This window comes from Andrena cerasifolii, chromosome 5 (genome assembly GCF_050908995.1).
Source record: "Andrena cerasifolii isolate SP2316 chromosome 5, iyAndCera1_principal, whole genome shotgun sequence".
Classification (NCBI taxonomy): domain Eukaryota; kingdom Metazoa; phylum Arthropoda; class Insecta; order Hymenoptera; family Andrenidae; genus Andrena; species Andrena cerasifolii.
The window spans coordinates 12,056,060-12,083,152 of NC_135122.1; the positions used below are offsets into that span (position 1 = coordinate 12,056,060).

At 48.0% G+C, this 27,093-nt stretch overlaps 1 protein-coding gene across 3 annotated transcripts in view; it reads right to left on the reverse strand.

Moving 5' to 3' along the window:
• Nolo (ADAMTS-like no long nerve cord) overlaps positions 1 to 27,093 on the reverse strand; it is a 176,191-nt gene that overhangs the window by 56,438 nt on the left and 92,660 nt on the right. For all 3 annotated transcript variants that reach the window (XM_076812419.1, XM_076812420.1, XM_076812418.1), the window contains exons 3-4: positions 7,557 to 7,609; positions 5,625 to 5,724 (exon numbers count right to left, since the gene is read on the reverse strand). In XM_076812419.1, coding sequence (XP_076668534.1) covers positions 5,625 to 5,724; positions 7,557 to 7,609 — 153 coding nt within the window. The remainder of the gene's footprint in view (positions 1 to 5,624; positions 5,725 to 7,556; positions 7,610 to 27,093) is intronic.

The window sequence follows — 27,093 nt, forward strand, 5'->3', positions numbered from 1 at the left end:
CCGCTTGAATCGAGGCACAAATAGCGAAATTATTTACCTATCCGACGTCTAAATGCAGTCGAATCTCTTTCTCCGATCAGCGCGAGAAACGCGAGGAGGAAAATCACTTGAATCGCAACGCCAGAAACATTCCCCTGATTTTTATAATTATAGAAAGTGCTCGGTGTGAAATTTTCGCACTGGGTCAGCGTCTCTCAACGCCCTCAGCGATGCAGTCACACGAAGCACTCCGTATAAAGCCGTATAACGAGGCAAAGGGGCGGCCAGAAATGGAATGACGAAGGAGGGAATCGAAAGTGTGACGCACAGAGCGATGGCGAGCGAGATAAAACGGTGGGGGAGGGCGGAGAAGAAAAATCGGGAGGAGAAGAACGCTGGAAAGTGAGACGCGGAGGGGAGAAACGCAAACGGAAGGGTCGTCCCGGTAACCCGCGAACGTAAATCCCTTCTGGCTGGATTTTAACGTGAAATTTATCGCGGTCGACGGTAAATTATCGTCCGTCATGGCCTCCCCGAGGATCGTAGTTCTGGAGTGCCCTCGATCTAGCCCCCGCGCGATCGATTAATATTTCGCGGGGCTGGCCGTGTCTTCGATTGCTTTTACAAATACCCTTACCACGCGCCCCTCCCCCGCGGGAACCGCGGATAACGAACGAGGGTGGTTTTCATAAATTTTCCAATTTCGCGGTCGCCGGTCCACCGTAATCCCTCCTTTCAGCGTAATCCGTCCCTTGGTTTTGTATTAACCGTGGCTGGATACTGCTTCGCCGGCCGAATTTACATTCGAGGACTGATGAGTCCGCTGAAACGTATCGCCCCGCTGTATCGCGTTTCCACGCATTAATATTTTCCGCCCCTCTGCCCCCGTTTCGGCCCTACGATGCCGCAACGCTCTTCGCGCCCTTTTGTCTCCCATCTCCTAGCCTTTTTTTTTTCTTCCCATCCTCCTTCGTTTTTCTGTTTTGTTAACGAGCTTCGTAAATCTCCTGGTCGCCAAGTCGACGATATCCCCGCGTAATCTCGCGTTTTATTTCCCACAGCGATAAATTCATTTCCCTATCGCTTTGATCTCGAGCTTAACCCGCGTTCAAATATTCCGTGGTACTTGTAACACGTGGCTGCCGGCGCAGCGTTTCCATTTTTTTTTCTCTTCTCTTTCAGTTTGTTCGTTCGCGCGTTGTTTGTCCGTCGTTAACGTTATAATTTCGAAAGCTAGATTTTACACGTTTTTCGCGAACGCCTCCACTGGCTGTGGAACGCGTCGCCCGCGTTTCGAGCAACCGCAAGATTTATAACTGAGAAATAAATTCTCCGAATCGAGTGGAACTGCTCCGAGGGTCGCGTTAATTAAGTTTCGTTCTATCCACGGTGTCTTGTTTCGTGAATCGATCATGGGGCGCGTCACCGTTGATAACGTCGCGTAAAAGGGAAAGAACCAGCTTCATGGAAGCGAAGCGCTATCTGCCAAAAAGGATTCAGAAGCCTTCCTATATCTCTCGTTACATTTCCACCGGTCGTCACCAAACTTGACGAATACCCGGGCGAAATCTTTTCGCCGGTTGCAATAAAAAAGTATACTTCCCGTTGTTTCCACTGTGTCGCCGGAAATCGTCCTGGGAGCACCGTAATATGTGTTCCGAACGGTGGAGGGCGAGTCGATGGGGGATGTTGGGCGAAAGGGCGGAATGAATGGCCAGCCACCGTCAGATTTGCCAGGCTCGCGTTGCCTCGTTTGTACCGCGGAAGAATTGTTCGCGTTGGCCAATCGGACAGATTGGATGTGACACCATAAAAAGCTCAGAAGTGGACGAGCACTTACGGCCCACGGGAAATTGTCCATCAGCCTGAACGAGGGATGTCGCGGGGACATCTCGGGGAATCGTGTCGTTTTGGCTGCGCGAAATACGTGACGAAACTTCGAAGCAATCAAAATGAAACACCCTAGCTGTTGCTGGGCGAAATGAATCCGAGAGGGTGCTAGTTTAGGGTAAGTCGAGAGAACGTCGTCGGTGATGCCGGATGTGTTTCGATGGTAGTATCGAGTAATAATTAGAAAGAGAGAAGAAGAGCTGGATGGATCTTCAAGATCGAGTTTCAATCCATGAAAGGACTTCGGGACGAAGTTATGTTGCCTCCTGGCCATTCTATGCATAGCAATTCATTCTCTGACACAATGACGCGACATTAATATTCTGGAACTTGCCTGTATTAGCCTAGTTTTATTAAGAAACCGTCCACCCAGGTGCCAGCCCCCCAAAGCGAGTGTCTTCAACGAGAGGTGAGAGCTTCAGGTCAAGCAATTCTCAACGTACACTTTTTCACAGCGACGCGACGTTGTATCTGCGGAGCAGAGGGTGTAAAAGGCTCCAGAATCTAATTTAAAGTGCAATCAAGGCTGCAACGCGGTAAGTGAATTCGCAAGATAGCGGCAATTTAAATACACGCGGTCTCCTCGGATGGTACCCTCCGTGAAGGTAAACTTGAAATGTTTATTGTATTTCAGCCTGGGAACACCTAGCGGCTGAATATCCTAAGAACCTAGTACTTATTTAAAGGAGGACCTCTTTCTCTGCTCCCTGTTCCTTTTTCTCCATCGCCGATCGTTGCCCCGGACGCGGATTTCCGCGAGCGGCGCGAGAACGCCGTCGTCGTCGCGGGCACACAGAATTCCGCCGGAGGAATTCCCGACGAGCCCGACTTATTCCGGCCGCCAGGTCTCTCCATTTCCCAGGACGTAATGGACAGCACGTTTACGGGCAAGCGAGCGAAAAGAGTGGCTGGCCAGCGCGCAACAAAGCCCCAATAAAAGCCGGTTTCGGGGCTGGTTAAGTGAAAGAGATATTACGCGTGTTACGTATGCGGCGGCCGTAGCAGGTAAAAAGGGGCGGCGCGGGCGGGGTGTGAGAGATCGACGTAGCCTTTGTGAAGGGAACCTATCGACAGCTTTGTCGGCGGGGCGCATTTACGAACGTCGGGCGCAGACGACAGCCTTCCTCCTCCGAGGGAGGCCGCGACGTCGCCACCCCCGGGCGAAATGTCACGTCGGTCGCACGACGACGAGTCCGTTCTCACCTGGGACCAAATACCGTTTCGCAACCCTCTGAGAAACTCGAGGCGCAATTTTATAGAGCGCCCTCGTGTCCCTTGTGTAGCCGTGAAACGGAACGGGATTGGCAGCGAGATCGTGCAGGCGTTTAACATGGAAGTCGTCCGATTTCTTTGGAGATCCCCGCGATGTCTCTGTCCCCCTACTTCCACGGGTATCGAAGCTTAACGTTTGGGTAATTTAAGGGGTAGCTGGTCGAGGTATTCGTGATTAATTTGAAATCGATTGGAGAGTCCAGAGTCGTGGTTCGTATTGAATTATTTTCTTCCTACATCTTCGTGGATTTTAATCTAGAATCGCAAATAATGCTTCGCATCTCTGCCACAGTAGAGTATCGTGAATTTTTATGCCGGAGACCCTCGAAACTTGTTATTGGGGGATTTGAAGGCGAAAAGATTGCGCAACGATTGGTCGTGGAAATGTGCAGACGTTTCAAGGAGGAAGAATGAATATCGAATCGTGACGTGCATGGGAAGCGACTGATTACCCATCAATCGGTGATAATTTCCATTGCGCGGTATTCCGCGGCTAGAAGTACCTCGTTCCGTTCCGCAATATTCATGGCGCGATCGAAGAAATCTCGTATAAAATGTAATACAAACAGTAGAATCTAAATACCATCAACAACGAATGCTGATTTATTCTTCTTCCTACGTAGCGAGACTAAGGTGAATGTCCCAATTTCTGCTCATGTCCCCATTTCTGCTCATTTCGTATTTTTCTTATTATTATAAGCGTCACGTTTGTACTATAGTTACAACAAAATAATTACTGCTACCAATTCAATTTCGCAAAAAAAATGTAGGTTAGTCCGTTGTTGCTCTCAATGCCTCAACTAACCTCCAAAAACTCATCAAACCTGTATCGCCCCGTTACAATCTCCCAGCGCTTGAAAATTCCCTAGCGAAAGTAAAAGGCGACCCAGATGAAAATTAATCAGCCGGGGATAGCAAAGATTGGCGCTTGCAAAGGGGTGGCTACGGTCGAGAGGGAGAAATATCGCCGGGACAAAGAGCCTGGGGATACTTTTGCACAAAGGGATGCCGGGAGGACATCGATTTCCAGCCTGGAATTTACGATCGGCAGGCAGGCGCAACTTTTCTGCGGTCGGTGACTTTTTTTTTCCTTAGGAAATGGAGATTCGATGGACAGTAGGGAGCGTACACAGTAGAAACAATACGGTCGTTCGCGGTGGCGGCAAGAGGGGGCGGGTGGGGCTTTCAAAAATGCTCAGGGTAAATTCGACGGAGGCGTGGATATCGAGTTGGCAGATATCAATGGGGGGACGGCCACGTGTCCGTGGGGGTCGGGACTCGGCCCAGATCCGTATGTGGGTCGGGTCACCTGCATCCCTACATCCCCCGGGGTATGGCCGGGTGCCGCAGAGCGAGCACGTATTCGATGCACTTGCAAGCTCCGGGACACGGTCATACGCGACAGCCGCAGCTGACCGTCACGCGTCGAATTTGAATTGATAATACGCGTAATTTCTGACCGTCGTGTCGCCGCGGCCGTGATAACGGTCGGGAATAATTAATTACCGTGTTGACCGGCGGTGTTCTTTGGCGTGCAAACCGACCGCCCCCTCGGCGATCACAGGCCACGCGGCCCTGCGCTTGTACCGCGCGCATCGTGTATAATTTCTTAAGTGGCGTGTCCCCGTTGGGCATCGCAGCTTCAATTGCCAACGACTTCGCCGAAAACTGCCCCTGTATCCCTCTAAATCGCCAGACCCTCGCGACTTCCACCAAACAGGATGTCCTCCTTGGCGTCCTACCAAACTACCATTCTGCTCCACGAGCAAAAGAAATACTGTTCGCGCAAACGCTTTGCATAATCGGCAAATTCGCTTGATTTTATCGGACACTCCCTATTTCGGTCGTGGAAGGGTCGGCGAAATAGAGCAGGAGGATAAGGAGATAGTCGGCGTCTTCCCGAGGCCCGGGATCGCGACGGCAACTCAAAAGTTGCCAGCTAAACGGCAGAGTTAGCATCCTTTCGTTGTTTGTCGCGAGCCGCAAATATCCTAGTTACTCCAACCAGGGGTGCCGTCATAATCGCGCGGATGTACAGCGCCACCGGCGGGGGTGAGGGAGAAAGGGCGGCTTCGCCGTGTCCCGTTCCTCTTCGCGTGACAACTTGCTTGCCGCACGCTTCATTCGTGATAAAGGATAGCGGGTAACACGGCGGAACTACCTCGCGCTAGCACAGTTCTATCTCTCGTTGCTGTTTCCTATAGACCGTTCCCTGTCTTCCAGCCAGCCCGTGAATAGAATTATATCGATAAGGGCGTTGCTTGTGGCGGCGTAATCGAGTTTAAGCAACGCTCGCAGCTTAACGTGTACTCCCACGTCACAGCACCTCGTAATCATTCTTTTCCGAGGGCTGAGCACGATAATACCCTAAGCAGAGCCTTGAGTCAAGTAAATTGCAGCAGCAAGGAAGTTGCTGCGGAGTAAGAGAAATCCCTGGAAGTTTTCGATACTTCTCTGCTGAAAGTCGTTAAAAAGCAACTCACCTCGGGATTGCAGATCTTGTACTTGGTGCTCCACGGTCTGCCCTTGCAGGGTTTCCTCCTGCATCGCCTCTGCTGCCTGGAGATCCCGCCGCTGCAGCTCCTGCGAAGTAGGGCACGGGCGTAATTAAAAAAACAATATTGCACATGGACCATGAACGAGATTTCTGACGCCAACTTCCGTGAACGCGGGGCTTGCGCAGTGAGAGTTCACCTTCCACCGGCAAAGGTCTCATTCTAATGGCGCTGGGAATTCCGGGAATGTAACAAGAGAAATTGGAGGCTGCGAGGGGGAGTTACGCGTCCCGCGGCCTTTACTGATCGCCAAGCGACTCGCGCTTCGAGAGTTTAAGTGGCACTCGCATACAGTTCCGGCACACGCCACTCCCTGGCTCGCAGTCGCGACGTCACCGGCGTAAAATTTGTTTCAGACGCACGCTTTAGAATTTAAAAGCAACCGGAACACCGGGGGAACATGCATAACGAAGAGGGTCGGGCAAACGAAGGGGATCCAGATTTCGCGACAACGGAGCGTTTGTAGAAACTGCTCTCGGAGGGACCTCGTTTCCCGGAACTTCCACCGATGTTACCGGAATGAAATTCCACGGGATTGGTCGGCGCACGTCCCCCAGTCGATCACGAGATTAAATTTTCCTAACGACAATATCCGATAACTTTTAATACGAAATTACAACCACGGTGGCTTGCAATCTAAGTAGGCATCGCCCCTCCTTCTGATGTCATTCCTAAATACTCTCGTACCTCGAATAAACGTCGCTTCTAAATTCCAGCAGGTTTATTCAATTCTACGACAAATCTGCCATTTTCCAAAAAAATCGAGCTGGCTATCTTAATAGTTACATTTTTACATGATCTTTTCATTCTGAAGCATATTGTTACTAATATATTTAAAATCATTAATGTTTTGTAAAACGAAAATGTGCTGGTTAATGAAGTGATGAAAAAGTTTATTTTGAAAGTGGCGTAAGTCCATTCATAGCCATCAAACATATTATTTCTTAAATCATGTTAATTATGCTAATTGGGATGATAAATTTGACACCCTTGGAAACCCAAAAACATTATACTACTTTGTTATCTGTTACCCATATTTTAAAATTTAATCCAACGCAAACCCTTCAATATCTCGATTCGAACATAAATGGACTTACGCCACTTTCAAAATTAACGGCTTATTTAAGCAAGCAAACATCTGAGAAGCCTAGATTTCATGCTTGTTTACTCTGCTTTCTGGAATCGGGATTCCCGATCCCCAGTTAGTACCCGTATAATTCACGTTCGCCGTGGTGGCGGACATTTCGACCGTTGATTCGCGAAATTTTGAAAGCTACGCGGATCGTAAATCGGCGGCAGGCCGGCGCGGCACTGTGCGGGGAAAAAATTTTAATAATTGTATCGGGCCTGGGGAAGGAAGATTTAGCAGACTTCCGGTGGCTGGGAGGGTCGAATGTACGGCCCCGTACATCATACAATAAGCTTCTCCGGGGGAGGCGAGTGCAGTTCACCGATGGTAAAGCGTCGTAAATTATTTGCTGGCGCAGTCTGCGCCGTTTCTGGTCGACTGAAAAACGAGCTGCCCGCCAACGGAACTCGCCCCTACACGAAATGAGTTCTGAAACGTTTAACATTCTGCCGGTGTGTCGACGCCGCGACTTCGATATTGGCCGCAGCGATATGTCCCACTGGGGCTCGCGAGCCTCGAACCGCGAAACGCCACTCATTAATGGTTTCGCGACTCACTGAGTATAAAAAGAATAGTCCCCGCTACGGTCAATTACTAATGACTTATCGCTGGGAGAATTTGCCACTCGAATGTGCGATTCACGCGACGAAAGTTATCCCCACGAGATTGTTCTCCAATCTGAAACTTCAGATTCGCGAATGGAGTAATTATTTAATCTATGATGTACTTACTTAGTGCAGCTGGACCACTTGGACCATGGTGACCACTCGCCCCAGGCGATGTTCTGTAACCAGAAAACGATTTGTCAGAGCGATTAAATCGTACAAATAAAACGCTCTGTCCCCGTACCGACACGACCGCTGAATAAAACACGGCGGCGCATCACTGGCGACGCAAAAATTCGACATTCAATTATTCCACGCGTTGAATTAATCAGAGATTGTATTTGCGGAGCGTCGCCGGCCTCCCCCGCGCCGACGCTATTTTTAACGAAATCGGAGAGTCTGTCGCTGGCGAATGAATTTGTTAAAACACCGAATAACGGAGAATTATTCGATAGGTAATTGAACATCGACTCCTCCCCCGCGAAAATTGTTGGACAATTTATCCTTGTAGCGGGAACTTTTGTATTCACGATCGTTGGACCGTTTCCGCCGAAGCGACTTAATGAAGTAATGTCAAGCGACCTTAATCCTTTCATGGACCAACTGCGACATTTTTCATTGGAAACCGTCAAGCAAGGATCACTCGAAATATGAGTGAAGAGAGAAAGATCAACAGACGCGGTCGCGTCTGGAAGCTAATTCACCCTTCAAGGTTAAAGGTAGGATTAATTAGAAAATATTTAATAAACTTATTTAAGAAAAGAAACATATCAGAGTTTAACGTAAACGAACATGTAAAATTCGCATACGTTAATATCCACGCACAGTAAGTATCGTGGCCGAGGCCGTGGTCGTGGTCGGGGCCGTGGCGGTCAGGAGGAAAGCCGTTAAGGCGGAAAAGTTTATTAACTTAATATTGTTAATTTATTTATAATTTATTAAGTAATAAATTTCTTTCCTCGCATATATACGTTTTCTTTGTGGTGAAATTTCCTAGAGAGTGACCGGCGGTACATTAGCTTGATAAGATCAACACAACAAAAATTCAGAAATTATGAAAAAAGTGATGAAATCCCCCCCATAAACATGACTCACGTATGAAAGAAGCTAATTTCCTTTAATTCACGAAAAAAGTTCGAAGGATATTCTGGCGAAAGGGAGGGAGGGCCGTGGATAAAGGTGCAGCGCCGTAAGAGCGTCGATATATCAAAGCGTATTTAGCGTCCCTGTGCGATACGGGAACGGAGAAATCTCGTACAGAGGGCGGGCAGGGGTTGCACATCGATATCCCTCCCCGAGCAATAAGTTCGCCGTGAGACGTGATAAAAATTTCGGCGCCCCCTCCTGCGGCAGATACGCTGAATGCTCGGCACGTCCGCAGCCGAACCGAGCGGATTTCGAAAATTCACTTTTGCCAGTCGGCTCGAGGCCCGTCGTGCTGAATTCCTCGTTGGATATTTCACCGCGCGACTGGGGGCGGCCGCGATGATGGCTCACGATCGTTCAACGCCCCATAGAAACAAGAGTGAAAGATTGATGAAGCGGTTTCATGGACTAATACGTCGCTTGATGGATCCTCCCTGGGTAACTCGATTGTTGTTCGAGAGAAAAGCAGAGTTTCCTTTTATTGCTTCCCTTCCAGGGGTGGATCGCGATATGAGGTTTGCTGCTTTATATTTTGCGCGGCGAAGGGTTACTATGTTTCGCGCCGGATGGTTCGCCGATATTTAATGGCGGCCTATCCGATGCGCAACTTTCCGGAACGAAGCAAAGACTCGGCGAGATAGCGCGTGAAAAAAAAGAGGAGCAGAATTTTACCCAACACTTGCAAGTATCGTAATCGAAGCACCTTCCCGTGCATTACCCGCGTTATCGCTGGTAATTCGATTACAACCGCCGGCGTTAAATGTTTCAAAACTCGACGCTGGTGTGGTGCATAGTTTCCTCGGAAATTACGTTAGCCCCTATACTCCGACAAAGAAGCTCTAGCTGCCTCCAATTACCGAACACGGTTATCCCCTGTACGACTACTAAAATTTACAATCCACTAAATCCACGCAGAATCGTTAACACTATCTCGCCGTTCGAGGGGGCTGGTCCTCTGTGCCGGTAGGGGGGGGGGGGGAGGGGTGGAATAAAATATGGAATTTCTTCCCCAACCCAGTTCCCTAGCCCTCTTCAGCCGGGCTCCCCTGATAATGAGCTGTTGTATCGACTTTTCACCGAAAGAAAAGGCAAGGGGAGGCTAACAATTAATCCTTTTTACCCCGTCTATCGATCTTCTGGAATACGGAAGGGGAAAGAAGATTCCGAGAGAACGAGGAAACCTTACGAAAGAAAGGGGACTGGGAGTAACAAAAGACAAGGGGAAACAAAACGACGAGCCAAAAATTTATGAAAAAAAAGGCACCGAGTAGGGGAAGTTGTAAAAAAGGAAGTTGGGTGAGGAATAAATGGGGGCAAAAGTGATCAGAAAGGAGGGAAGGGGAGGAAACATGCCTCGACACGTAACGTTAATGGCCATTGGTGCTTTTCATGAACTCCCTTGGTGAAATTTATTTTCGGGACCAGAACTTTCCAATTCTTTACTCTACTTTACCTTTTCCCTTCTATATTCTCTCTCTAGCTCTTCTACGTGCGAATTTCCGTAGAGATTAGGCTTCCAGAGATTTCGTGGCCAAAATGTAAATGGGCATGATTTTAGGTTAAACGGATTCAAGAAGAGCGGTGGGTTAAACAACAGAATTAATATTCGATGGTCGGACGAATGCGCCAGGCTAGTAATTGGGGTTGAAGTGTGCCGGTGCAGCTGTTCGACGCACACGCTCCCGAAAACGGCCGCCTCGTTTATCTTCCCTGGCGGTTATTTCGCGAAAAGCTCGTGTCACCGGACTCCCAAAACTTTCTATGAAGCAACGAGGCAAACGGGGTTGACATCGGGCTCGGTATACGTGGCGCGTTAACATCCAGAGTTGGTTCATTAAAAAACTGTGGAACAAGCGCGCGGCGCGGTCATTTGTTAAAAGTTCCCGGGGCTTTTCCGTTGTTTGAATCGCTGATTAAAGAAGTGTCCCGCTCTACTTTCGCCCCCTTCTTTATTTTAATTGATTTCCCAAGTGAGCCTAAACGAGAACGACAGCTGCCCGACAGACACAGCTGAGTATTGAATTGAAAAACTTGCCCGTACATTTTCATGGAAATCACCATATCCGGGATAGTATCACGCGGGATGCGCTCTAGAAGCCAAGACCGCGCGGTAAATAAACCTCCCCGTTCCTGAGGGCGCGAGGCAACGGGAGCACTCTTGTAACCAGACGCGCTCATGTCAGACACCGAATATGATCGTCAAGGGGGTTAAGGATTCTCCGGGAAGCCAGCATCCCCATTTACCATTACATCCACCTGCAAGCCGGCTGTCGCGTATAGGGAGCTACTGCACATTGATTTCAGCAGAAACTGTAACGAGTCCCAGCAGCACGGTGAACCTATAACAGCGTCGCTGTACGATCCGAAAGTGGCCCAGAGCGAGCTAGACGTCCGAGCAGCGGAAGGTGGAAAGCTTCGACGAGATTTGTCTGGGCGATCAGCGGCTCCTAGGGGGTAGGAACGAGCGCGATGCGAGAGGCAAAGTGACTAGCACAGTGCCGTACGTATATAGGGCGGTGCGAAAGCCCGCATTGCGGAATGAGAGATCGCCTATCGGCCTATTGGCCTGTCCCATCGTCTATTTCCATCCCTCTGCCACCCTGGCTATCTGCCTGTCTGTCTCTACCCACCGCTCTACCCCTCCCTGCTCCCACTTCCCGATCGGTCCTCTTTCGCTGCCAATTTGCGAGAGATTCGCGGCTCGAGGTGATACCAGCAGCCCCCGCGACGTGTGCGTGTCCCGATAAGAATCGCTTTTCGCTACGGACCCACGGCTGTGCCCGGGCGATCGCATAAATCGTCGATCGGGATCGACGCTGGACGAAGGAAGATTTAACGACGGGAGATCCGTTTCGGGAAAATGTCCAGCGATGCTCGTACATTCTTTGCGGATGAGTTTGATAAGCGGGGTCATCGATTCTCCCGCTAGGGTCCTCGGAGACAGGGTCGAGATTGAACGAGGCAATACATGATTCCCAATGGCTACGTTTGCGACACATTTCTTGATAACAAAACGATGGTACGCAGCGAAGATTGTGGTGAAATTGGCAAGTAGTAACGCTGAATAAATGGTCGGACGTAAACAGTTGCGTGTGCACGGCGTGAACTGGCTACGTCTGACCATACATTGATCGCACTACTTCACCCGCGATTCCATCAGAGCCTCAGAAACACCTGGGCCGTGTGTGAGTATTTTATTCGAAGACACGGATGTCACTGGTACACTCTGCGGATTTAGAGGAAAATTAACTCGATTACACGATGCTCCTCTTAGTATCCTCTTACATTTACATACCACTATGTTTATCCCTGTGTTTTAACTGAGCCACGAGTCGGACCGCGATTCTGAGTGGTCGTTGGTATGCAAAGGGTTGAAGCGCGGCAAAGCCCAAGGGGAACGAGCCAGCGGTAATCCGATAATTAATTTGTAACTTCCTCCAAGCGGAAGTAAGCGTTGTCGGCCCGGTCGAAGGTAAACATCCCTCTTCTTTGCATATTGCGCGTGTATCTCCGCGGTGGTCACAGTTTTCCATCCGTCCCGGCGATTCCGCGTGCTTATGCATGCTAGCCTTCGCGGTCGCGTGCAATCGCACACGTGTAGTTACGCGGCTGTCGCGCAACGATTTTGCATATGCATGCGAGAGCGTGGCCACCAGGTTCGGCGTGTTAAATATGGTTGACCGTGTCCGTCGACGTTTATATGGGAAACCTCGTTACACGCTTCTCCGTGTTCCCCTGTGATCACCATAACCAGGATGCCCCCTGCGATGATTGCTCACCGGCAATCCAATTGTCGCTGAACTTCGAAGTTCGAGGTGCTTTCCAAAGGTAGTTCGTACCGAATGCGTTTCATTCACAAGGAGATATTGATAGCTCCTTCACAGGATGCTTGTGAATGAAGCATTCGGCCGATGCCAAATGTATTTTAAGCGTAACTTCGTTACATCTTTAACTCGGGAGATATCGTGTTACAGGTCGCTGAAGCAGTATGGTTTTCATGATCCTATCATTAAACCCGATCGATACTAACATACACTAGAATGGTTATCTCAAATCAGAACTGACATTCCAGCGGAATCGTTATCCCGATGTGTTATAAATTCACGAGCGGTATCGAATGTCAACACTTGTTCCTGGAGCTTCGTTTTCACCCGATTTCCTCGGGACAAAATGATTGCACGCGTTCGCAGCTTCTTCCGCGGCATTCCGCCAATTTACAATGCATACAAGTTCACACCGCTTGCGGGGACTTTAATAAAATCAAGCAGAGGGGAGATAAAAGCGTGGGAGGAAGCGGAAAGAAGGGGTTGAGCGTGGGGGAGAAGTGGGACAGGGAGGAAAGTGTGTAGCCAGAGAGTAACGGACCAGCTATTCCCGATTCCCACCCAATCTAAAATCAATCTTAGTTCGTGCTCTTAGACGAACTGGAAGTAGGATTCTAAAGGGAACCGTGAAGGGGTGCGACGTGGGGTGAGGGAGGTGGGACCGATCAGTTTTAAGCAGGCCTTGCAAGTCTGCATTATTCAAACTCCACCGCCAACCAAACCGTAGTTCCATTGGCACCCTCTAAGGAACCCCCTTGTGTCTTTCCACGACGTCCTTTCTATCCCTTCGCGCACCACCCGCTCCGCCCGTTTTCGTTTCGGTAATGCGCGAGGCTGCAAATATATTAAGACCCTTCTCCCTTGCTTTTGAATTGCAGATACACACCGTAGTAAGTTTTCAGAGATCTCTTTCGAATCGCCCTCTCCATATGCAAGTAAATCGTTAGAAGTCGCGTAGAAGTAGCAGAGAGGTTCGGGAGAAATTGTTTCGATCGATCTCTACCAGGTGAAACGTATAAACTCGACTCCGAAAATTGTCGAAGTGATGTTTAACAATTAGGGTAAGTGTGGGTATTACTGCGGATGCCTCGATTACTGCGGATATTCTAAGACATTTAATGTTGGAAAGTACATAATCTCTTGGAAACTTTTGATAAAATTATTTTAAACTCTGTTACAGATAATTATTAATAAATATGTACAGCAAAATTATTATTAATTCTTTTATCGTAGTTTGAAATTCGTCAAGGCGAAACTTCGGTCGATTCCCGATATGGCGGTCATGAACACCTACTTGCAAAACATTTATATTTTTTATATTAACAGTAATAAATGTAATGCAGCGTTATTACTCGATAGAGTAAGAGTTATTTTTTCAGAAAACCAGTAAATCAGTCATCTACATTTAAGTTTTAATTTTTACATCTCACCGCAGTATTAGGTGCAGTACTTTACACCATGTGCACGTATTACTGCGGACTGACGACTGCGTAACCTAAATTTTTCTCCGACCGTACGTCAATCTAACGTCCAAAGTGAGCCGATTACAACTCTATAAAGATGCCAAGAAAAGATAAAAGTGAAAGAAGTATAAAAAAATAACAGAAACGTCAATAGGCTTTCTTATACTAATATTTCGCGTAGTAACGCACGCGCAGTAATTGGTATTTCATTAGTAACTGGTACGCAGTAATGCATGCATGTCTGCAGTAACTCCTGCAATGACATTGATATTTCAATCTCTGTATTTTTAATTAACTATGCCTATTACCCCGCCTTCACATATTTTCTTATAAAATTATTAGGGTCCCAACTTTCTTTTAAAAAAGGAGCAGGGATTTTCATTCATTGGAGCGCTTTATCGAACGTTCTAAAGTTAATCTATCTTAAAAGTCCGCAGTAATACCCACACTTACCCTATAATACGTTTTTTTTTCACACGTGTATTGTATTATTGATAATTCTAGCGTTAAGCGTGCTACGCGTTCAAAGTCCCGTCTGGCATCTTCAATGCCATTTACTAGCAAGGTCTCGCGCGGTTCCAACGCTCTCGTTTAAAGTACACTCTAGTTTTCCCCCTTTCTCTCGCATTTTCGGCCCGTCAGACACGCGCTGGCGAAAAAAGCAACCGTACAAATAACGAGTTAAAGCGCGTTGCGCCTCAAATATTTGCCCTCGCGCTCCAGCCGGTCGGCCAGCTAGAAATCCCACCGCCTGCTATCGTCAGATTATCGCGGCGCGAACAAACACGGGCTCGCGGCCGCGATAGATACATTTTACAATTACCGTGGCCGCGATAGCTTTCGAAATCACGCTCCCCCGGTTGAAAATCCACGACCTCTCGCGCGCGATCCCGTGTCCCTTCTCTCCCTTTTTCATCCGCGCGAGTACCCCGACGCTCTAAGCTTCTTTGCGCGCGGCGACGCGCGAAAAACCAGAAAATACCGGCATAAACGCTTCGGGGGAAGCGTCTTACCGCTTCCCTTCGCCCTCAGACCTAAACCAGACCTAACCCGACCTCCTCCTTGTGTTTTCTTTTGCTTCCTCTCTCGTCGATCCTCCCCGGTCTCCGCGACCCTTGATTTCTTCGAGCTGCTTGCTACCCTCTGACGCGGACACAGCGCGCGGAACATTGGATAATGAACCCACCCCTTCAGCGACTTCTTCTCGCACCAAGGGTGTCGGAGCGTTTCGTCGCGTTTGCACCTCGCAAAATCACGACTTCCATAGTCCTTGCTTTGCAAGACTTCAGATTTCAGTTCCTGGGCTTCAATGAACTCTTGGAGCCGTACTGTGTAGTTGATTTTTAACAGTTATTAGGGGAGAGGTGCTATAAAAGGGACACTTTTGTTTAGCGTCCATTTCTGACAATATCATTATAGGTATATAAAAAAACAAGTACATCAATAGAAAACGTGTTTATTCCCCTTCAATAAAAGTATATTACAAACTCATCAATTGTAATGGAAAATAACAAAATCTTCGATTTTCAAATAAGTGGGAAATGTCTCTTTTACGACTAGTTGGTTTTAAACGGGACAGTGTAAGTCATGAAAGGGACACGTTAATAAAAATATACTTATTAAGTATTACAATTATAATTGTAAATCTTAACGATACAAAACAATGGAATCTGTGAAAAAATTAACTCTTTGTACTATAAATCATCAATATTTTGTCGCTTTGAATAGTCACTTCACTAATCCTTCAATTTGAAACAAGACGCCATCAACTAATAATTGATAATTTAAAACAATGTCATCTATGTATCAGATGATACACTAATCACTTTACAGGAAAGTAAAATACATATAGTATCCGGCAGTACATGTGTATGAGAAAGACAGCCATTAAAGGGTCGTCCCATTTAAGACTTGTTATGCTGTCCCTTTTAAGACCATAAGTGAGTTTAATATAAAATAACCTCAACACAAAGAAAACAATCAATTAAGCTTACCTATTAAGTATTTTCGTTTCAGTTGAATACAGGCTACTTTAATGACATAACAGTTTAACACTTTGTATATATCTTGATCTCAGAAAACGACACAGAAAATCAACGAAAATTTTACTTTTACTGCCGAAATATATCAACCGCTGATTACTACTCTGTTGCAAGTGAGGCCGCAGTGAAGTTTACGTCGAATGGCTGAGCAGTAGTGTTGTCACAAACAGGAAAATAACTTGCATGTGCAATGCGTTTAGAATTTTGGCAATTCGATTTGTCCTATTTAAGACCTGTCCATTTTATAGCACCTCTCCGCTACACCAAACTACCATGCAGTTCATAAACACGAAATACGATAAGGGAGGTACTCTGCCCTAATTTATCGCGAGCGGGGAATAAATTTAGAGCGAGGTAAACACAGCACGTTCCTTCCAAAAGATTGTCTAAAATTAGCGGGGAAGATTTAGAAGGCAATCAAGGGGACCGAAACTCTACCGTACCTACGTAAATATCCCATCTTCGACTTGAGTATGATTGATTCGCACCGTATCCAAACGGCAAATTGGATTCACCTCGAGGATATACACTTAGCGCCGCTAAAAACGAAGAGAGCAACGGCGAAACGGTCGCGGTAGGCGCTAGTATATCACCGGTCTACCTATTTCCAGCGACCTCTTAGCAGGAGAATAACGATGTCGAGGGTAACAAGGGATTATAGGAGTTTATATATAACGTAAGTTCACCAAAAGCGGCCACGTAGCTGAAGGACCCGAGGCAGCATCGTTCTCGGGCCCTCTTGGTGTCAGGTTAAAAGGGGTGCGTAATAGGCTTAAAAAGACTGATGTCTTGAGCGGGATAAGAAATAAGCCGCGGAAATAAATCACGTGGAATCTCGTGCCTGGCCCTCTCCCGAGGACAGAGAGTGTTCTCGATGGTCTGAGAGGCCGGTTATCCGCGTAATGATATTCGGAAGCGCTTATGAGTTTCGGGTGTCGAAAAATAAGATAACGGCTCATTGGCTCCGACCGTTTAGAGGCTGCTGGGAGATCCTTCGTGAGAGGGAGGGGACTTAAATTGGCGCAGCCGTCGGCTATAATGGGACGATTTTAATAACAATGGAAGTCTGAATATTGAGGCGTGAATGAGGATCGTAAATTTCATAGAAGCTTGAGTGTATCGTGACTCATTTGACAGCCGTCTGAAAGAGGGTTAGATAAGAATCCTGAACGATGAGGCATGCCATCAGAAACGCACCTTTCTGTCATCCAAATAGGGCAAGTTCTTAAAGTTACGCAAAACTTGTAATACATCTTGTCTACTATGTTTATAGTAGAACTAAATAAAACTGTGTCTTCCCAAGATCCAGGAATTAGATATCAAGAGGACGCGAGTAAGACTGCTCCAAGGCTCCCGGACCCAAAGTTATTGGCAGGCTGACGCGCTCGATCGTTCTTTCATGGCTGGCCCCCAATCGGGGCTCGCCATCGCGCGATCGGCGTTAATGTCACCGAGTGTTTTCTTTTACCGGGTTTCGACAAGTGGGGGGCTCCGAAACGCTGGGAATAAAACGGATGATCGGACTTTTAAGCAGGATCCTCGAGCCGCCTGCATTATTCAGGCGACTCCTCTTCCTCGCCGATGCTTTCGTCCTCGCCGCATCCAGCCTCCGTTCTCGCGTGCAGGTGTCAATCTGTCTCTGTCTCTCTCTCTCTCTCTCTCTCTCTCTCTCCTTCTCCCTCGTGCATCCTGGCCCCTCTGTTTTCGTCTCAAGGCCCGCATCTTCGATCGTTCGATCTTTCTTCCGCGCGCTTCCACCGAAATGCTCGACAGCAGGATGGCACCATTAGACTCCCAAATTATTGAAAGCAACAGCAGCAGACCGAGAAACCTCTGCCATCCGTCCCTCGTGCCCTCTGCCCCCCCTTCCCGTTAAGCACGCTTGTCGCCCCGTCATCTCAGCGATTCCATCTCCGCCAGTCGATTGCTAATGGAGGAGGGCCCGCGACTGAATATCCAAGATCGGTATCTTCGAGGAGGCATCTTCGTTTCCAATAATCGTGTCTGCCCGCTTATCGCTGGGAAAACCAGACGTGGGTGACACTCGAGCGTAACGCGGCTGTTGCAGTCGATCGCGCCACCTGTCCCCGTTCGTTATCGAGGCGAGGGACGCCTCGAGTGGGACCCGTGTCCTCGCGGTGATCGGTTTTGTTCCGCGCCGCTAATGCTGCCAGAACGATGAATGCTGCCCGAGGAACGGAGCCCTCGAGAGATTCCCTCGCGCGTCAACCTTAATCGGGGCCCAGGAAATGGAATTATGGATCGAGAAGCTTTTTACAATGGGCGCGTTTCTTTGCTTGACACGATCGTGCCCTGACGCTGCTCTTGACTGTTCAGACGAAGCGCGGGGCAAGTTGACAAGTTCATAAGCCTGTCCCGAAACCACTTCTCAAATATATTACTGCGGGGTTGAAATTCGTACGGCGTCTGCCCATTTGCTCGATCACACACCCTCGACGATAAGCTTTAGCTGCGTCTCTTCAGCAACCCGGTCCAATTTGGTGTCTAATGAAGGCTCTAACGAGCATGGAAGGACAAACGTGTGCCGAGCCACGTAGGACACAAATTTTCGTCCCGTGACAGAACGATACAGCGAGACGGGGTCGAGTGTGCGCTAAATACGGAATGATTCTGCAGCGCGGCGCTTTATGGGCCGATAAAACCGTGAGCCGTGAGTTCGCGAACCTTCTGATAGCGCAGGATTACAGCTTGTATTTATGATTATTCCAGGCTGCCTTCTGTTCCACCTGCAATCTCGCACGGGAGCTTCATTAGCCTCTTTCCGCGTTAATTGTACTTCGATTAACGAATTCCGTGGCCACTGGAGGCGAACGAGGACGTTGAAGGGTAGAAGGTGTGTGTACTTGTGCTTCTATACTCCCTATGCCGAGTGCAGAGACTGCAAACACCCAAGAAGCAATCCATCACGGCCCATTCGCTGATCGATCATCCGTAAATAGCATAAAGCATGGGTAGTCGCGTGCGAATACGGGTGGCGTACGACCCCGTTTAAATTTGAAACATAACGTCCGTCGAATATCGCGTTCCGCGGCTCAGATTACTTGGTTAAAAGCTCGAGTTCCATATTTTAATGAAACGCCGGGGAGTAGATATTAAACCAGCGCGCATTTAAATAATCGTTTTCGATGTTTTACCGTGGAAAAGCTGGGCGAGAAGGAGAACGGCGGGAAAGGGAAGAAGGGGAGACGGAAAAATGCCCCCCCGTGGGTTAATTTAACTTGTTCCCACCGAGACACGCTCGCTACCTCGGCGGAGCAGAGGGAGGAAAAAATGGCCACGCTGCGGGGTTAATTTGTAAACGACGGATCGGTCGAAGGCGGAATCGATGCTGGAGAAGACGACTTCGCGGAGGGGTGCTTGAAAAGTCGTCTCGGAACCGATGTTTGCCCGTGGCAGCGGCAAGTTATTGCACGTCAGTCACACCTCTTCCTCAAAATTGTGAAAGTTTCGTGAGACACAACGATCCCCGATTACGTCCCGCGCGACTTACGACGACGGGGGGACTTCTATCGACTTCTATCGACCACTATTGCGCCGCGGAAAGCAGATTGCTTCGAGGAGCTAAGATTCTTCCTTAAAAGTTACTCTCTTTCGAATAGCGCGGGAAATGGAGCATATTTCCTTCCCATACTCAGGCTCCCTTTGAATTATCACACAAACGAAGGGTCGGACGCGCTGGACTTTCACGGTCCAGGTCGCTGCTACTTGAAACTTCCGACTGTATACTGTGTCTTTTAGGAATATTGTTTCGACGTTTCGCCACTGCAGCTGCATCAGGGTCCAGCTGACGCAAGGGCGCCGATATTTCAAAGGGACACGGTTTCCATTCGGCAGCCTCAAGCAATAGATACACGGGAGAGTGGTCGTCCATATCCACCGACAAATTCCAATTACTCCGTGTGATTCGTGACATTATTAAATTGCAGATGTAACCGTCAAATGCGTCCCTCTGTGGCCATCACGCCCGCCGGGCCCTCTTTTCGAAGTGCCCACGCGGCCGCCCGCCGTGAAATGTAATTAACCGGTCGGACGCGGTTGATGAAAATTTGGAAAGTGAAATAATCGCAACCAGAAGTACCGTCGCCGGCGTCCTCGACGAATAGGCGGGGGGTGGTGGCGCCCCTCCCCACTTTCCCAGATATAAAACCGGCCAAGTTTCGTGGCAGGAGGCGGACGAGAATTATTCAAGGATTTTCCAGATAATGCAATAACGTAGCCCCGCGCGGCACAGTGAGAAATTAGCGGCATGAATTATGAATGAGACCGAGTTCCACGGCCGTTTATCTTCTTTAATGTTTCTTGGCGTCTCCTCGCTCCGAGTCCGTATCTTGCTGTGTGTGTGTCGTGATTTCCGCCCCTCTCTCTCCCCTCTTTCTTCGTCATTTCAGAGATTGAACTGGTAATTGGGACCGAGAGGAGGAATGATGAACACGGGCGGAGGACGGTACTTTTGATATCGTGACGTTGGCTTTTAATGAAGGCAAATGAAGGGGGCAAGACGACCTTGGTTGTAATAAGCCTCCTGGTTCGAGTAATTATACATAATGGACGGTGTGAAAGGGAAGGGGTAGATGTGCTCAGCGACCTCGGGCAGCCAAAAGTTTCTGCTTCTACGATGGTTCTTGCCACTCGGTAAAAATGAATTTTTAATGAAATCTATTTGATTGGGCTTAGTATAACGAACGCTCGCTGCTATCTCCAATCCCGCTTTTATCGTTGACCTTTTCCACTGTGCGCGCGATGTACGCGCTGCTTGGCACAGTGGAATCAGCCGCGGAGCCTCGAACAAGCGCCACTTGAATCTTTCAATCTTCCTCTGCTCCCCAGCCTATTCAGGTTTGCCAAAAAATGCTGAGAATCGATAAACCACTCGTCAGGCCTCAGTCATCGAGCCTCGTTCCTCCACGAAAAGCCCGGAGAAACAGAGGCGGAATGTTCCTCCAGAAACGAGTTCCTTCGCGACACAGGCTCCGTAAACTTTTACGCCTCGAAACGATTATTTGAGGCCGTAAAGGTGGCGGGGCTGCGAGCATTAAGCAACGTAACACCGGGAAGATCCACTTATTGCAGCGTGCAGCGTTCCTGCGTCTTTCAGGAGCGCCTTGAGGAGTATTAGCATCGGTTGCAGGTAATACCGAGGACGTTCCCACTTCGCGGGCCAAACGACCGGCATTTTCGCGAGGGGAGATTTCCGAGCCTCCTGCTTTGCCGGTGCCAGCAGCCGCCAGCCGTGTGGCAGTCACCTTTGAAATCGAACACCCGTTAAACGCAATTAGACAATTAGCTGGGAGCGCGATAGACCGGCGAGTGCTTCGTCGACGGTTTTCACCCTTCTGTTCCTCGAGAGGCGCCACTAGAGGCGGCTGAGCGACGCCCCGCGTCGTGCCACCAGGGGTGAGATAGGAATGTTCATTGTCAGAGCACGCACGGTCTTCCGTCGGAGACCTTTCGACGCCTCCCCTCGCCCCACTTTTCTTCTGCTTTCTTTGTGGCGAGCCAATTTCTTTTCTCTTTCGTTGCTGCCACAGGAGGCACCCCTTTAATCCCCTTGCGAGCTGGCAATGGGTTCGTCGTTTCGTCTCTACGCTGGTCTTGATATGCAAAGAATCGTTCTTCTCTGTGAATTAGGAGAAATGCATGGCTGCCTTTACGACGGAGACATAGGGTTACATAGAAACTAGATAAAGATAGTGATTCTGCACGCGTACGAATATGTATGTACAGCGTATGGAATTTTGTTGCAAAATCCACTTATTCCACTTTGAGCGCTGGGGCTGCACTTGTAGAAAGGAAAGCAATTTCCACGTGCACCAGCTTCGTTCTATGTATTTAAAATATTCGTTGTCACGATTCATTGCAGTGAATTTCTTAATGGACGGTTCTCGCCTCGCAAACGTTTGATGAAACGCATTTGAATGTACGTCATTGAATCTTTGCGTAGTAAAAATTCCTGCTGAAAGAGCGGCGCTCAATGGATACTCCACTCGAGCTTTAATTTTTTAGCATTGATTTCGTTCTGCGTGAATGCATTCAATTGAAAGCCGACGAGTGGGGATAACGAATAAAAAGGAACGAGGGGCGAGCGACTATTGAAAGGGGAGCGACGTGAAATAATCTACAATGCGACTGCTAATGATTATTTATTAATTCGGCCACTTACGCGGCCGCGGATATCCCGCGCTGATCGATCGAGATCGAGTTGAATTGTTCACTCATCGTGGAAAATTCAATCGGGGGTCCACGTGATTATCTTCTTCGTTGATCGATTATTTATGCTCTAACGAAGTGTCTCAACGGTATTGCGCGACGATAATGAGCGCGCGGCCCGATGTCTGATACAGTTCTAGGGAAATGTCATAAATTACAGTCAACAATATTCTTTTCCTAAACATAGCGCACTTCCTAACCTCCCGCTGGTATCTGTTTTAGTTGTAATTAGTTAAGTGCACAAATATTGTGGCAAACAGTGGTTCGAATTGGCTGAGCATGGAAAGCGGAGATTGCGAAATATCCTCTTCCTCTGTTTTCTACATCCCGCATAATGATGCTTTCGTGTACCAAAACACAAAGGTTTGCTTTTGAAACGCTGCGACGTGAATCGCAACGACATATGATCGGAACCGGGCCACGGGCAGATTTAAAAGCGACTAATTACAAATAAAATACCGTCTCACGCGGTTCAATTAAATCTGGCGTCTCCGTGGTCGTAACATTTGCTTAAGGGGACCTTCTTAAAGATGATATTCAGGAATTAATTCAAAGAAAACTACTGTATATAATTTAATGGAACTTTTTGCATTGTATTAAAGATGTCTTAAATTATAGAAATATATTTTTTGTTTTATAACTAATCATCGCAGACGGCACTGCGGAGTCGTCAAAGTCAATGCGTCAAAAAATTGATCCAAATCGGTGGGAACTGTATCTCCAAAAGTTATTATCCGATTCGGCTGAAACTTCTTTTATTTTGAAGAATATACTTCTGGCTAGGGGTGGGGCTAGGAAAAATTACATTATTTAGAAAATGACGACATTTCAAGTTTGAAATCAATTATTCCCTATATTTTTCATCCTTTCAACGGCTTTGAAAATTATAAATTTTCAATGTTTTGTATTATTTTCTGGTATTTCCCCTAGCCAGAACTATATTCTTCGAAATAAAAAAAGTTCCAGTCGAATCGGATAATAAATTTTGGAAATACAGGTCCCACCGTTTTGAGAGCACCGTTTCGAGAAAAATGCGTTTAAAGTTTTACGTGGGCGCCTAGTGGCCGGTTGTTACCCATGCATTTGCCGCTACTCGAATGCCTATAACTTGGGGAATTTTACGAATTTCAACAAATCCTTTTAAACACGTATTCCTAAAAAGTTGATCATTCGAAAAATGAAATAAAAAAAAAATCAACTTTTAGACCGGAAGGTCCCCTTAACGTTCACGCTTCGATGCACGCACGTTTGGTATCACTCCAAATGCCGTGCTTTCGAGGCTGTACACGAGGAGAATCGACCTGCCGAATTTCCCCAAACATCATAAAATCCAACTCGAAAAATTGCAGCCAATCGAACAGTGAACCGCCTCCCGTCCCACTTGCATCTTCCCCCTTTCCATCCACCCCTCGCCTAGGCGCACGTACATATATCCGAGTTCGTTCAGAATTCCGCCGTTTGGAGGCCGTGTATCAGAGGAATCGAGTTGCCAAAATTTCTCCCGTGCTCCCCAAAGTTCGGCCCGCATTCTCATTCGGTATTCGCGATGCGGCAAAAGGAATTCCTGAAAATACGCGCGCCCGGAGACAAACGTTATTTCGATGCCACGGCGACATCCTAATTCGCTAGCGAGATCCAGTGCGCGCACACAGCAGTAAGGAATGGGGGAAGGATGTCGGAGGCCGTAGGGCCTCCCGCGAACCTAAGTTTTATGCTCGTCGCTGGCGCAATGCAATCACCGCGAAACAGCGAAATATCCGTGGGAAATGTACGCGACCGTACGGACGTATATATACGTCGCCCACGATTTCCTATACGCCGGATATGACCCTGTTCGCCTTATCTGTCGGGGCTGGCGAGGGTAGGGAGAAGGGTGCTCCTATCAAAGGTATTTTTATATGCACATGCGAGAATAGTTTCGCGTGCGAGACACAGCGAGAGATACATGGTTTGTCTTACGGGGAACGGTCTTGCTGCTCGTCGAATTTTCCCTGCCGTGGCTCTTTCGATAGACCTGCGCGCCTGGATTATGCTGAAATCTGATCGCGGATGTGTGTCAGACGGCGGAACGCGAGTTGCGCGCGTCTCCTGCAGACGACGGTATGAATTTGTTTTTAGGTGTTTTGCATGTTGAGAGAACGAGAATCTCTTTGGTGGATTCGGGGGCGGTTTATGTAATATTGTTAAATGGATTTCTTAGCGATTCGGAGTGACGGCGTCTCGTGGAAGATCCTGGTATTTAAGAATTACGGTTAGGCATTCGGCGCCCCGGGTCGGACCGGAGACATTATTTTGTAATATCGAATTATGCAAAGTATTAAGCTACAGTGGCTTGCCCTGGGTATATTTTTATATGTGAATACGGACAGGTCTCCAATACGATACATGCATACACAATGCGACAGCGAAGGTATACCGTGGTCATCTTCAGGGATGGTATTGCTGCCTACAGAGAGCTCTCTACTGCAGTTCGTATCGAATTCATAAATTCTGATTTGTGTATTGAAAATGCGATAAGGGTGTACCTACGGTGATACATGCAGGTTAAACTGAGCAGCCTGAATTTTTCCTAATCTGCTGCGGCGATCTATCGGGTAGATCCTATTTTTATTCATCCCTTGGGTGCAATTCTTCTTTATGGCAAACGTCCCCGCAGATACGTCCGATTCGTTAAAATACTCCGAATCGCTTGGAGTAATAGTAAGTTGCAGCTTTCGAGAAATCTAAGGCGAGCCAGATTTCATCAAGAAGCCTTGAACTAGCCACGAGCTATTCAATACCACTCAGTTTTGTCGAGCCGCCCAATCAAGTAGGTATCTCAATTCTTCAACCCCGATTCTCTAAAGAAGAACATCCGAACAGAGACAATCTATTCCTCCACTTCAGTCTAGTCTTCCGCGAACCATCATCCCCCTTTCGACCAGTACAATCACTCTACAACTTCTGTGCAACCTTAGCCCCATTAAAGATACACCATATCGTTGTTCATCCTCCCTCGCGTTGTCTCCCGCCATAAAGGAGGGGACAAGCCTCCTCCGGCGTCCGAACTTTACGCCAGCGATGTCGCAGCATCGATAAAAGATGAAAGCGCTAACTGATTGCCGATAAAAACATCACCGTAAAACTCGAGCGCGCAGATCTAGCCCGCGCCCAGCGGTTCTCGATGTGGATCGTTACCGCGAAACGATCTAGGGAAATCGCGAGGGCGACACGCGACTTTTACCGCGAGTTTTACGCGAGGCGCGGAGGACTCGCTGTCGCGTTAGAGCGGGCCGAAATGAAACGAAGGAGAGACGGTTCAAGAGTGTAGCGATTCGAGGTCCCACGGGTGGCAGGCTCGTAAAACCTGCTGCGCGTTTTTTTCCAGCGTTCACCGTTCGCCGTCGTTTCGCGAACGGGCGACGGCGATGCTCAACGACGCCCGTGACGACTTTCAGCGGCTTCCGGTCGTCGCGGACACCGCCGGGGGAATTTAATCGCGACGTCGGGAAGGGGAGAGACTGCGCTGTAAAGTTTACGCCGCGGGAGACACGGGGGGAGTTCAGATTTTTAGGGGACGCACGGTGAATTAGGATGGATGGACTCGCGCGAGGGAAATCTCTCATTTCCCTTCGTTTTGTCGCCTCTGGTTTTCTAACAACGCGTCACACCGATGAACGAGCAAGGGGAAAATGTATTTGTTGACAATGTATCGAAAGTTCTAGCTTGTAATAAATCAGATGAAGAATGGACACAATGCGCAGCGTGGAATGAAGGGAGAATTCTTCTTCAGAAAGTTCTGATCCATTTTTCTGGCCGCTCAAAAACTGGTTAACCGGTTGGTTGTGAAGAGGGCGAAGTTTGATAGTAAAGTGCGATGAGGGAGAATTGTTGGACTGACCCACATGCGAACGAACTGTTCTCCTGTTTCGCCGTGTATAATATTGAGCGATTGTTTCTTTTTGCCCACATGCATTTAATTAACGCAATACTTTCGGGATGAGGTTACAGGGTAATTAATGGTAGGAAGGTTTAAAAGTGTTAGAATTGAAATTCTCTCGTTTTAAATTAAAGTTCAACGGTGCTTTGTGCATTGCAATATAGCAACACGTTGAACGTAACCAGCCTGCACTCTCTCCATCGACGCAACTTTCGGCGGATAAACCGACATCCTCGCGATGGGGTTTACGCGTGGGAAGTGTTGATGTTGAACGTCACAATTTATTCCTCCGTTCTTTTTGGCCGAACACGCGTGTTCAAGAGCGCGAGGCACAGGCGGAATTACGTGCGAAAACGTTTCGAGATTTTAGAATTCCTCGACGAATTCTGAAAAGGGGAAGCGAGCGTAAACGACGCGACGGGCAGGAAGAGAGATTCCCTTCTCGTAATTTACGTACATTCGACGCGGAATTGAGCGTAGACACGTTTAACTTTCATGTTTGCTGATGCATTCACGGGTGCTACGCGGTGGGAACACGCGCTAAACGCGGCGTGGACCTTTTTCTGGGTTTATCGTGTTTACGGATCCGAGAGGTGCGCGTGTTTTGCATATTACGAGAGCTGGACAATGAACGTACGTCTCGCGTGAAATTGAAATAGATCTTTCTGGATTCAGAGAAATTGTAGAGGTCGGGGCTGTACCAGTGGGGGATTTAACGGGCGGCCGATGAACAGTTGCCGCCTGTGCTCCTGCCCAGAAGGCCGCCCCAGGGCTCATCTTGCTAAAAAATTATGATTTTATCCAAGCACTATATTTTTTTGTTTCCCAATTAATTTTCATTCTACACGCGCGTAAATTTATTTGTATATAATTGGGGACCTAGCAGCAAGAAGGGTGCAACTCCATTTTTGACAGTTTTTCAGTTATGACGTGTAATATACGCAAAAAAATTTACATCGTTTAGTGCACGGTTGATGAAAACCCGATAACAAATGAGCGATTTATTGCAAATCTTGAACCTGAACGCCCATTACTGTTCTG